Source organism: Hippocampus comes, unplaced genomic scaffold, assembly GCF_001891065.2.
Source record: "Hippocampus comes isolate QL1 unplaced genomic scaffold, H_comes_QL1_v1.1 scaffold94, whole genome shotgun sequence".
NCBI classification, from domain to species: Eukaryota; Metazoa; Chordata; class Actinopteri; order Syngnathiformes; family Syngnathidae; genus Hippocampus; species Hippocampus comes.
In genome coordinates, this window is record NW_017806059.1 from 444431 (window position 1) to 458567 (window position 14137).

The 14137-nt window shown below is 40.4% G+C and overlaps 1 protein-coding gene across 1 annotated transcript in view; it reads right to left on the minus strand.

The window, feature by feature from the left end:
- Nucleotides 1–3773: 3773 nt before the first annotated feature.
- emc2 (ER membrane protein complex subunit 2) overlaps nucleotides 3774–14137 on the minus strand; it is a 40958-nt gene continuing 30594 nt past the window's right edge. Inside the window, exon 11 of the mRNA XM_019893077.1 lies at nucleotides 3774–4244. Within this exon, the coding sequence (XP_019748636.1) occupies nucleotides 4158–4244 (87 nt within the window). The 3' untranslated portion in view covers nucleotides 3774–4157. The remainder of the gene's footprint in view (nucleotides 4245–14137) is intronic.

Below are 14137 nucleotides of genomic sequence, written 5' to 3' on the forward strand. Positions count from 1 at the left end.
AGAAAGCGATCATCTGGATGGGATGTCTCTAATATTGCATTTTTTGGAGAAATCAGTAAATAACTGACTGCTCTTAAAACATCACTTTCTAGTCAGCAATAACCCCCCCCCCCCCACTCCCTTCCCATGACTTACTGGCAGTCAGCGGAGCAACCGGCGACAATTCGTCCATTCAAAATCATTGCATACTATGTTCAAAAAGGCAATCAATCAGCATCACAATTCGGCGACATCTCTACTTATGCCCACTTTAACCTCTGAAATTATCACAGGCATTAGGCTCTCCAGGGTTCATTCACTTCGGAGAGAATCAAGAAATAAGCGGTTTACATGCAGTTTCACTCATGTCAGACTGGCTTTCTTTGATTTCCCCAAATGAACACGAGGCTTTTCGTAAACTGAATTGTTCATAAATCATTATATGTTGAATTTCAAGCGTGACTTACTTTTTTTCCAAGTGCACCTCCAGGAGGTGCGCCCGCCACTGCCTATCCAAAACTGAGGCACTCTAAGCGGCCACACTCAACTGGAGCTCCGGTGCTCTGAATTTTTCCAAGTCCACCCATCCATCCATCCATCCATTTTCTGCACTGCATATCCTCACTTGGGTCGCCCACGGGCATGCTGGATTTTCCAAAGTCCAACTTTGAAATTTCACCAAACCATCCTCCTGGGCTTATTGCACAGCTTCATATCGTGGAACTCCTTGGCAGAGGCAGGTGTCCGCGAAACGGAGCTCTGGTAAGATAATTTCATTCAGCTAACTTTGGCTGTATCTCCGGCCAAACGCTAATTACTGTCCTGACAGCGGCAGTGGGGTTACCCTGTTCCTACTCTTGTCCACTTCAACCTGTAAAGAAAAAAAAACAATCGACACAACAATTTTGACTTTTACAGGTGATAAAAGGTGTCCCTCACGAGTTCACATTTAATGTCAATAAAATCCCAAATATTGTGCCGATCGCTTTTACATTTTCACAGCTCTACAGTGAACATGAGTAAAGCTATGTATGTGAATTTTGGTGACTCATGGTCAGAGAAACTAGGTGACAACAGAACGTGACAAAGCAAGCCAGGAAACAATATTATAATGCTTGCTTCTTTCCTTCAATGACGTAGTCCGGCTGAGATGTGCAACAAGCAGTCCCCACCCATAAATAATGGCCGCCATTAAGCTGTGCTAAATGTAGTCATAAAAAAATGCATTCAATCACAACTGAGGTTTTCAGGGGGGGAAGTTTAGTGCTGACCATTTGACATATAGCCTCATTATATAAGTGCTAATGTTCAGTCCAATCAAGTGTCCCTTTAAATTAACTTGATGTAAATAATGTTTAATATTTGGTGGCATAACCAAATATTAAACCCTGCAATCAGGCCTTCATGGCGCTGCCAGACAACATATTCAATGTCATTATTTCTGTTGCAATGTTGCTCTGAGGCAGCTCTTCATTTAGTTTAACAAAGTTAAGCCACAGTTGTGATTGGCGCCAGGTACACTGACGAGATGCCTTCATCTAACTCGGGGGTCGGCAACACGCGGCTCCGGAGCCGCATGTGGCTCTCTAGTGCCACCTATTGGCTCCCTGGAGCTTTTTAAAATGTTTGAAAATGGAAAAAGATGGGGGAGTGAAAATATATTTTTTGTTTTAATATGGTTTCTGTAGGACAAACATTCTTAACATTTTCCAATGCTGTAAAAATATGTCGAATAAATATTACATTTCAACATTTCTGTCAACGAAGATTTGAGTCAGACTGCGACACACGTTTCTATTAGCAGGGTGGGATGCCAGGCAGGTGGCTGTTGTAAGAAGAAACGGCGTTTCATGTCCAATTCACCAAGAGAACTGCCAAAGAATGGCAATCAGAGGGACCGAGAGAAGCATTTTGAAACGGTATATGTCAGCTATGAAAGTTAACATTCTGCAAAAGCGCGTCCCGTGCCTCGTTCATCTTAGCCGCTGTGCTCATTATGGCATGCGTGTGTAAGTGCGTGCGTGTGCGGTCACGGGTCGGAGGCTGGTTGATCGAAAAATAGAGCTTTGGTCAAAAAAGGTTGGGCAACCTTTCTCTACAGGAATGCACTGCAGGAGAAAACAAATGTTTAATCGGGAAGGCTCTTTGTGTATTTGTAGCCAAAATATTCATTTTGATAGTAGGCTAATATAGATACATAAAGCATGTGTTGCCTTCTTTGTGAGGCGTTTAATTTGTTGCGGCTCCAGACACATTTGTTTTTCGTTTTTTGGTCCAACATGGCTTTCAACATTTTGGGTTGCCGACCCCTGATCTGACTGAAGGCACCTCCTACATGACTGACAATTGCCTCACGCATCACCAGCCAACTGGCGGAATGATTTTTTATCAACACCCGCCGCCAAAATGAATTTCAAACTGTATTTGGTGGGCTGGCGGGTGTAAATTTAGAACCCCGATTGCAATAACGGCACCACGCCTGTGACCCGTTCACTTCACCAGACTGTGGCATTCTTCATTTCAGTGCTTTTCCAGAGCTTTGCTGCAGTTCTTCATTTCTTATTCCCGGTGGTTTCTCTCTTCAGGAGATCAAATGCACGCTCTACAGGGTTAAGCTCCGATGATTGACTTGGTTGGTCTAAGACCTTCCACTTTTTGATGAAGTCCTTGGCAGTGTGTTTTGGGTCATTGTTTGCATGATAAATCCACTCCTCATAAGTTTGGATGAATTTTTTTCTGTAACTTGCCAAACAAAATGGCTTTGTAGATTTCACAATTCATTCTGCTGCTGTCCGGAGTTACATCATCAATAAAGACTTGTAAGCCCGTTCCACAAGCAGCCATGCAAGCCCAAGCCATGACATTACAGCCACCATGCTTCATAGATGAGTTTGTGTGTTTCGGATCAAAAGTAGATCCTTTCACTATTCTTTGGCCTTGTCATCATTTTGATAGAGGTTCGTCTTAATCTCATTGTCATAGTGGCGACACACAATGTTTATGCAATAGCTCTGATGGATTTTCCCTCTTCTCTCAGATTCAAAATTGTTTACCTTTCTCCAGTGGACAATGCTGTAGTCTTCATGTTTTCTTTTGAGCAAATGCAGTTTTCACAGTTGAAACCCAAAGCCAAAAACGATCACTAAGTAATCAATTTATCCATCAACACCTGAGCAACGAGAAACATCCACCAAGTCACGTGTTCCAATACTTTTGCTCACTTGAAAAGTGAGTGGCTTCAAATGAAAGGTGTTCTGTCCCGAGTTGTTTAACACATCTAGACGTAAATGGTGACATTCTGAACTTTTATCCAACATTCATCTTTTGATCTGAAACCGAAATGTATTCAGTTTACAACAAAAACGAAGGAATTGACTTTGTCGTTCCAAAACTTTCAGAGGGGCACACACTATTAAAGCCTTACACCAGAAATTGTACGGATGAGTGACAATTTAAGACTTCAGATCATTTTGCTCCATTTCAACAGACAACTGGGTATCAAAAGTCTGAACCTCAAAACACCGAATGTTCTTTGAGTGTTTTCGTTCTGCTTTCCAATTCAAAGCAGACTGTTCTCTGCAGTATTCCAACTAAAATGACAGAGACGTTACACGGGGTGCTCAAGTTGACGCAGCTGCTGCCTCCGATAACTGAAAGGAAGAATTTTGGAATCGTCGATTTACATAATGTTCCCTATGCTGCTCCAGGATAGCAGGATAGGTTAAGTAAGTATCAATGAGCCGTAACAATGCAATCAATGGAAATGTACCAGAAAGCATAAAAACCAAAACCTGTAACATGAACAAGTAATCAGTTCAACTTTTATTCAGACATTTTACAAGATTTGACTGAAGGGCAAATTTTCTTACATATCCATCAGTTGCAGAGAGGTCTCCGCAGTCTCGATAAATAGCTTTTCATGTGCATCTTTTTCTCTGTCTTGTCCACATTGGTGTAGCCTGTCAGGTCGAGCCAGACAACTGAATGTAAAACATTAAAGTAAGTTATACTACTGTGGGAATTATGCCACAATATGACAAATGGAAGACCCAAACTTGAAAGGGCACAAAACAAAAACAAAGCAACGTTAGGTTAAGTTTCACCAAAAACTCATTGGTCTATTTGAACTGCCAAATGGTTCCATGAGGAGGAAGCGGGATGGTCATGGCGGAGGACACCTAGGACATGGTTATCTGCATGGATTCCAGCATCTCCTCCACTGCTTTTACAGAGCACTTGTTCTCCTTTGACCCACGACCAGCCAGCTGCCAAATATCAGAAGAAGGTGCAAAAGAAACACAATCGTAAGAAAAAGGAGGGGAAGAGGATACAACTTCAAATCTCTCTCCCAGTGAAAATAAAGAAGAGCCTGACGAAAACACAGCCCTAAACACGTGATTAGAAACGTTAGCACTGGTGAACATGCACACAGCAGAAACATCCTTGTTTTACTTGAACTGTATGATAACATGGGAAAAAATTCTATCCGACAGACTTGTCTTTATTTCATATTTCTTTGGCTACGTGGCTTCCGGTCGGAAGTGGGGTTTTTTAGGTTTTTTTTTTTTTGTTTTTGTTTTTTGGGGGTCCAATTTTAGCTTGGATGCGCTGCCTTGTAAATACTTTGCCCAACACCTTCAGAATCTTTAGCTGGCATTGACCCCCACCTTCTCCCACACACACATACACCCCGCTGAAATCGCCGTTTCCTCTTTGAAGCAATCAGATTTTAAATTCATCACTCAGCGCCTTCACAAAGGCTCTTGATGACAAGTGAGTTTTGCCGTCCTCTAATTGGTTGAGTTACATTTAGCCTCTGATTGACCTCGAAGTGCATCAATGATTGATTTATGGTGCAGCACGATGTCGGGCATGATTAAAAATTCCCCTTCGAGGGGCACTTTAAGGAAAAACTGGACTTTGACAATAAGTCAACCAACACTGTTACTGTGTGGCTTGTTTGAACCAGGAAATAAGATATTTTATGCAATTTCATAGTATGATGGCATGAGCAGAACAATCCGTTTTTTTACTGATACCTATTGATTATGAACTGCTGTAGTGCCATGTAGCGGTTTGGAGTTGATACATTGTAAGATAAACGTACCTTTTTCATTTTAAGCAATAATGGCATTCATTCATCTGGTGCTGAGGAGAAAAGTCAACCAAATCCATCTAAAAAAATGGATGAAGCATTTTTTTCCCCCCGCTCATAAGCATTGGCGGGCACCATTGGACACCATCCACACAAACATTCACAGGCAACATAAATCCACTGTACGCTAACACAACTATTCCTGACTTTTTTTTCTCTCGGTGGAAAGTTGACACTACAGTCAGTGAGAGTTTCCATGGTTGAAGGCACGTCTCGTCAGGTGTCACCACAGTGATTATGTTTGGCATAGTTTTGACACCTGATTCCCTTTCCGATGCACCCCACTTATTTCAACACAGGCAGAGGCTTGGAATGAGGGTTTGACATACCCATGAGGATGTTAGCGTCGTGACTGGGATTTTGAACTGTGATTACTGTGAAACTGTGTGAAAGGTAGCAATCCACCGCACTGCGTTTTTACATCTACCATCGATAGAACAAGTAATCGAAGGAATAATCGCTAGGATAATCAATTTTAAAAAGATTTATTTGCATCAGCATTTTATCCTCAAATATGTGAAACGTATGTCTCTTTGTTAAAACCACATATGATGTAGCTATTTCGCATTTTTTAGGGATTATTTAGTGGAATGATGGAGTTATTAGGAGCTGGATTAGGTCACTTAAATACCCAGTGAAGGCCTAGGTCCGAAACTAACCTCCCACCACTGTGTAAGATACTACAAATACTCTGAATGAAACTGTTGCATAAACATCATTTTATTTTTGATCTGCCTGTGAGCTTCTAGGCAGAATTAGTCCTCTCCCGAGGCCTCTGGTATAAGCACACAACACACATTTCTGCACTGTCTTGAAAGGGCTTCACAGGAAGTGCACCAGATTATAATCCAAAATGCATACATAATCACTCATCCATAGACACACTTTACATGAGCACGACCCAATTAAACTTGTCCTGCTGTCTGGGGCATGTCCTCAAATAGCAAAAGATCCAATCAACATCCTTAACCTCAGGCCAGTCTTAACTTAGGGACACAACAAGAGGGTCAGGCCAGTTATATAAAATTTGCTCACTATTTAAAGGCTGCAATGTGACAAATGTTCCATCTGATGTGTTTGATTTGCTCATTGTTTGTCTTTTGGGACCCACCGAAACAATTAATTACACTGTCAGTTCATATGCCATTTGTAACTTACAAAATGGTGCTTTGCCAATTCATAGTTTTCCAACCACGAGTTTATACATATTGTACTGATCTATTGGCGGTGTTTTATGAACGAGAAGCAATCTCCGGTTATTCCTAGTTCTTACATGTTTTTGCTTATTGGGCTCATAAAAAAATGAAAGTCACTTTAAGTAGACGTTTCACTAATTTGAAAAGAATCATTTAAAGTGTGACTGCAAAATAGCCATTCAAGATGGTGATTAACTGACAATTGAAATGGTCTTTAAGCAAGAGAACACATTCTGTCTGGTCATCCAAATTGAGAAATGAGCCCCTTGGAGATACATATAATTCTAATTTTAGTGCACGAACCCCAGGCATGGGCAACTCTGATGCTTATGAGAGTCACATGTTTTATCACTATCATATCCAGTCCACTCCAAAAGTAGTGGAATGCCAAGGTTAATTTCTTTGTTTTTGTTGTACACTCAAGACATTTGGGTTTCTGATTAATAGATGAATATTTGACAGAGGTTTGGCAGTCTATCTTTTACATTAAATGTGTGAAACAACTATCTTGTGTTGGTAGTCAGCCACTTGAAGTGTGCCAAAGTATTGGAGCAGACATTATTAACCCTTGTCGGAAAAACGAACTGAAAGTGACTAACATTTAATATTTGGTGGGATACCCTTTCTTGCAATAACTACATCAAACTTGCTACCCATTTACTTCACGAGACTGTTGAATTCTTCCTTTGAAATGTTTTTCCAGGCCTTTACTGCAGCCTCTTTCAGTTCTTATTTGTTTCTGGGGGTTTGTCCACACAGGCTCCTCTTCAGGAGACAAAATGCATGCTCTATTGGGTTCAGGTCCGGTAAGTGACTTGGCCAGTCGAAGACATTCCACTTTATCCCCTGAAGTTTTTTTTTTTTTTTTGGCAGTGTGTTTTGAGTCATTTTGCTGCTTTGCACGCATAGTGAATGGACACTTGTTGTCTTGCTCCGTTTTTGCTTGCATTCTTTTGGCTGACTAGTCAGATTTTTCTTTTTCTGCTGGTCTCTTTTGGCTGGATCAATGCATATATGTCGGACTACTATTTTTTTGTTTATTATTTGATGCAATCTGGACAAAGTTGGAGGTAAGGTAATCAGAAAATGTTATATAGATGAAAACTCCTGTACATTATTCACTCTGAATATTGCACCATCATCAATCCTGCCCCAGCTTCTGTTGATGACTTTGTGCTTTCATTTTTGAAGTTTTGGCTACAACAGATTCTGTTGCCCCAACTAAGACCAAAAGTTTGTCAGTCAGGAAAAACTCACCAGAGAAATGCTTCCGCAAGTTAAGGCTGAAATAAATTAAAAAGTAGCATGTAGACAAGCATGTCACAGATGGCACAAAATCAAACTCCAGATTCATTGTGAGACACACAGAGACAAAATAGTAGTGTCTCACTTGGCATCATATGGACACCTGGGCTGCGACCACCGGCACTCATGTCTCATTGGGCCAATCAGGTTAGTTGATCACCTCTATTATTAATTTAATTTTACATTACCCCCAAAAAACATCAAACATTACTTATTTTAATTTTTGTCTTTCATCATTGATGTCTAGCCCTGTCTCACAGTTTCATTTGGTGTGCAGTGTGTATAAATAAAGCCAAGTTTGGTTTTAAATTATTACGTGACATTCTAATTAAGAAAAACTTTGCATTTTTTTTAAACAAAAGCCAGAACCAAAGTTATTCCACCTGTGGATCCAACTCCCAAAAGAAAAATAATCACCGTTTACTGATAAAACCATAAACTCTAACCAGTCTGCCATTCTACCACAATATTTCAAAACAGCCAATTCCTTTCTTACGCTAGCCGAAGAGCGTGGTCAAGGCAAGAGTGACGACTGTAGTTGCACTTGATCCTGTATGTACGTAATTTGCTGAAAAACCTATGATTAAGTCCATAAATCCAACATGCCTATTCTTATCCATGTGGCCCAGGCTCCACATTCTCTCAAAATCTGGTAAAGTGACTTTGCTGACTTAAATATGAAAACAAAATTAGATGCAATGTATAAGCCTGGCTGAGCTACAGCCAATACAGCCGCCACGTAGACATGCCATGGCTACATGGCAGCCATATTGAATGTGGCAAGTTCCTGTCAAAGAAGACTGAACCAGACAGAAAATGATGTTGGCTCTAACAGTTAACTTTCTTAAAACATTATTGGCTGTGGGCCGTGGAATTCAGTGCCAAACAGTGCCCAGTGCAGGTGTGTTGCACGAGGACTTACTGCGCGTACCACAATTTTAACAAGAGTCTATCGGTGACGTTATGTGCGCCCAAACTGGAAGTACATCATCATCTGAGACGCCAGAGATAATTGAAACAAATTCACTGGCTCACTGTTTACTATTTATTTATCACGCTCATTTAAAGACAGATTGATATCTTCAAGTGTTTTTAATATTAGCTTATTTCATTGTCATTTTCTTTAATTTTTGTCCCTTTCAATGCAACTCAGCTTGGCACGAGCGCACGTGAATGATAAGCTGCCACTGTTGTATGTGTCTATAGCAATGCAAATCAAATGTCCATTCTCCATTTCTTCTTCTGGGACTGTAACCCTTGCCAAAATGGTCGCCATGTATGCCCATGCCTTTGATGGGAAAGTCGCCTTCGCTTGACATTTTTATTTTTTGTTTGTAAATTTGACCTGAAAAAAAAAAAAATGGTGCAGTACGCATTTTACCATGCATGGCAAGGCTCAAAATAAGTGATTCTTCATCACTGTTTGTGGGTCAACATTAACATGCTGCTCTCTTTTATACATATTGAATAGCAAAACTGAGACTCAAACGCAGAGACATTGTCAAAATAAAGATTCAGAGGAAAAAGAACGACGAGACGGTCCCCAAAAAATGTCACAGGTTGGGGGTAGTCAGGAGGTCGAGGGAAGCTCTGCGCAGAGGCAGGTAGCTAGCAACAGCTTCAAGCTGGGTACTAGTGTGCCAAAACATACTGCGGAGTGGCTACTAAGTCAGTAATCATCTCATCTGCGGTGGCGAAGAAGCTACATTTCTGACAAGTATCATACTCACAAAGGGAGTGCGAGAAAAGACGGAGAAGGCAAGCTAAATGCTTAGCTAACCTAAGAATGACACAGCTAGCACATCTGACACAGCAATGCAGTGCTTGTGTGGTCGATAACACTTTTCACAGACATTTGGCTGGAACCATGTTAAAGCAGAGAACCTCCAGCTTTGAACAGCAAAAGAACAGGATAATTAATAAGGCCTTGTCTACACGTAGCCAGGTATTTTGAAAATGGGAGATATATTTCTGCGGTTTGCCCCGTCATCCCAACGTCCCCGGAGAGGTTTTTATTAAAAATGAAGGCTTCTGAAAACTCTGACCAGTGAGAAGATTTGCGGATATCTCCGGATCCGCATTTGGATGCGCACAGACGTAACTGGAGATTTACATATTTTAGGACCATCCGTAAGCCAATCCCTCATCATCAGTCGGTCACTCTGTGTTCAGCTCCGGCATGAACTGCACTTGTATCCCTGCAGGACAAACTCTTTCTATGTTGCGTCTGTTATTTTTCTTCCACCTCACCGACAAACGTATGAGCGCATGAGACGTGCACTCACAGATGCGAACTCAGTATTCATGTGCGAGAGAAAAGTAGCTTAAACATCGGCATAAACAATAAGTAGTTGTTAGGAAAATCTGAGCATCTTCTACCTTTCACAATAGTATTATGGCGCTACCAACTCCTTTTTTTGAGTAACAAAGTAATCTAATTGTTGTTGCAACGCTGTTGCCATTAATGATGACAGTTAATGATGAACAAGATCATTGCCATCAACACCAAAACACGTATTAACATGGCTAGGAGGGCATTGTTGTGCGATCCTCAGACATGGTCTCATAAATTGGAAATGCACATCTGTCCAGGATATTGCTCAAAATATTCATGGTGGAGGCTTTTTAACATTAAAAAGCAGTGTTTAAAATTATGGAGAATTAATAGCTTTTTATGTTACGGAACATTTAAGATATGATTTAAATGACTAAACCACCAATCTCATAATGCAAGTCAGCACTGGTAAAAATGACTCTGATTGGCTGTTAGCCAGCAAATACGATTCAGTGCATGAGATACAAGTTAATGTCAAAGGAAAAAGGCATTATCTAGTAAATGAATCTCAGCTAATTCTTGCTTTTTATTTGTTCCTGCGTGTATTGTGGATGGGTTGTGTGTTGGCTCTGGATATGGATGAGTTTTGATTCATGGAACCCTGGGTGAGCACTGCGTTGAGCAAAATGACATCCTAGATAGAGAGCACAAGGTGCAAACGTGTGGGTGTGTGCGCTTAATGACACATGCGAGTTTGAGTAACATAATTGCTTGTGTTCATACACCACGGCCTGTGTTTGTACAGCCCCTCGTGCCCAAGTGTACTTCCTGCCTCAGGCAACATTCGTTATGCCTTATAGAAGAAACATTTGTACCCATTTAAGAGTGGAAATGGGCCTTGGTCCATGTAAACGTGAACCGCTGTTGCAGCTACCTTTGGATTATAAGTTCATATATTTTAACACACTTCTTTCTATTGACTGTTTAAGAGTTGAATGAAGTTTACTTTGGAATAATGAACCAATACAGATCTATCTAATGGCCAGATAATCCTTTGTTTCTCTTTACATGTTTCTCTGTAAATTCAAGTTTGGCATGTAACCCGAGTGTGTGAACATTAGTTATTTTCAATCTTTGATTTTCAAACATTTTTAATTTTATGCTTGTGGTAAACTGCAATCTGTTGAGTTCAAATAAATGCCAAATGTTCTAAAATGGTTTTGATTATTCATTCGGATGTCACAAACATTTTATATAAAGAACATAATAGAAAAAAAAAGTCACATTTATTTAGCTGAGTAATTAATTACTTTGTCAAGGCAGTAACTCACTTAGCAATTCAATTGCTTTTTGTAAAAGCCATTTGTGACTATAACTAGTCTATTAAACTATTAAAGCAACACATCCAAAATTGCACCAGCATATTCAACATATCAAAACAGGTGCATGCATCCTGTATAAAGGGGAGAGGTCAATAGAGAGGGGGAGAGCGAGAGAGAGAGAGAGAGAGAGAGAGAGAGATTTGTTTCTAAATATAAGTGACGGAAATGTGAAAAGATGCAGAGCTTTTTCAGATACAATAAACACTTTTTCACCATTTCAGTTGTCTGGATTTTTTGGGCGTGGCTAAAAGAAAGCCCAAGTAAAGACCTTTCCGGCCTTAGTTAGCCTTGCCCCAATATAAAAGTACTGAGTGCAGTCATTCCAGACAACCAGCCACTGTTTCGCCAACTAGCTCGCTAGACCACTATGTGATGTGGCAGTGAAAGGTAACGGCCGAGTGTGACGTGTTGTCAACGCATTCAATGGAAATGGCCACAGCTTTTGAAAGCTGGGAGTAGAATTCTATTTTGCAAGATTTCAGGGCCTCATTTTACATACGCAGATGTTTTTATTCCTTAAATTTTGGCACGCGTGTGAACAACATAACTTCAGTTTTACTTTAAAGGGGCATTCAATAGGCAGACTGACTGGTTCTAGTTTTCAATAGACTTGTAATGCCAATTACAGTTATCTAATCTAATCATAGAATTTCATAATGACCTGCAAAGACACCAATTTCACTCCAAAACACTGCTCATACCCAATTGCGTGCATGAGAAAAGCGTACCGCAGCCAAGTGCGCACAGCCCTGCACAGTGGCCTAATGTGTTATTGTTGAATGGTTGCTGCCGGCAGCTACGAGTTTGCCTGTTTTTTTTTTCTTTTTTTTTAAATAGCTGCTGCTCCGTGATTTCAACAACCGGTATTAAAATTTATAACTCATTCCATGGCATTAACCTATTCGAGGGCCACGTTGAGTGAAAGTGGGGGCTGTGTGCCTTCAGTTGCTCACGCTTGGCCGGGACAGTTTTGTTTTCATTTATTTCTCTAAGCATTCAGTTGTGCTCAAGCATTAGAAAACAGGAACTGTCACTGAACGAACAATTTCCATGGCCTCAGGTTTTTTCCTCTCTCTTTTGCAAAACTTCATCACAAACAGAACAGTTGGCTAAGGTGTACAATTGGCTCCAAAATTTCCAAGTGTGACTCATTCAGCTGGATTCGGGGTGTGCTGTAATGACCATTGCATTTCATCGCCTAGATGCATATGCGGCATTAAATCAGATTTGAGTCAATTATCTCCCCAGCCGGAGGTGTGGCCAATATTTTCAAACAGGCAGAACAGACAAGAAAGCCTTGCATCTATAAAGAGCTTCTTATTATAGAATTAGCACGCAGCAGGAGTTCACGGGCCATGACAAAGCACCCAATGAGAGAATCTCGTCTTTTCGAGCGAAAAAAGGCCATGTTGGGTAGCTTTTAATGGTCCTGCACCTACAGCCCACGTGTCCCCAGGTTTTTTTGAAGATGTCAAATGACCTCATTGCTAATGACTCCCCCCGCCCCCTTCAATAAATGGGCCCCTGGCAAGTTGACCTCTTGCTGATGGCTGATGTCACTTGCACTCACCTGCCCACCTTTTTCTCAATGACAATGTCCAGTTACCAAGGCCTAATAAATATGGCCGACTGACACAAAAAAAACACTTTAAAGGAACCATCAATCAGCAAGCACAAACCCACAGCAGTCTGCAGCTGTCTGACAGAGGCCCACACAGTAACTCCCTTGAAAGGGTGCTGTTATTTAACTTGTTTAAAAACGCCATGAAAAAAAGACAGCCTAAACTACACACCGCACTTTGCCTGTGCACATTATGTAGACATATGCATGCATGCATACAGATACACAGAGATACTGTATAAGCCCAGATACTACAGATCAAAAGTAATCGAAAAAAAAATGCGTGTGTACAAGAACGGAAGCAGACGCATCCACTTCAAATCATGTTCCTTCAATAATACAAAAAGCACGTTTACACTGAGCCGGCTAGCTTTCAAGAGGGACTCAAGTATTTGAGACTTTCACCAGAGTATAAGGGGGAAGGAGAGAATGTTTTAAATTGTTTTGGATGCCTGTAAATCTGCAGGCATCCAAGCATATTTGGCGACCCAAATAAACAATTTGAATTGTGTTCATCTGCAATCAATTATCCAGAAGGAAATCTCCCTCCACTCGCTAACTATTCAATTGAAAATTACATTGCAGTTAGTCAGCAAAGTTGAGGTAGGGGATGAAGTCCAATGTGTATATAGATCACAGAATACTACACCGAGATACATCCACTGGATGTTACGAGATGAGGACAACGTTGTTTTACATTTAGACTGACTGGCCTTCCTATATCTCTTTCTACATACTTATCAGTACTTAGAAAACAACATTGATCGTTTTAGGAAACATCACACACTACCATTTTAAAATGTAATCATTGTTACTACAAAATTAAGTAATTTAATCAATACATTGACTATGATTCCAATTGCTAAAATGTGTCATGTTGGATTCACATTAGGTTTAAAACACTGATAAATATCTGTGAATTTTGGTGTGAGAGAGTATCGTCAAATGTTGAGATGTTTAAGCTTTACTGTAACAAACGAGGCCTGAAAAACTAAAAAGGACAAAGGCCCATCATAGGGGCCCAAATCATGGACCTCTTTTGGGAATGTTGATAATGACTAGTGTGTGAAGGTGTGGCGATACCCAATTCCAACTACGTGTCAGCAAGGAATAGAGATATTTTGTATCCGAATATATTTTGTATTTTTTGTTAATACTTTTATATTATCCTTTTCCATTTGGTCATAATATATACCGTGTGTATATATATATATATATATATAT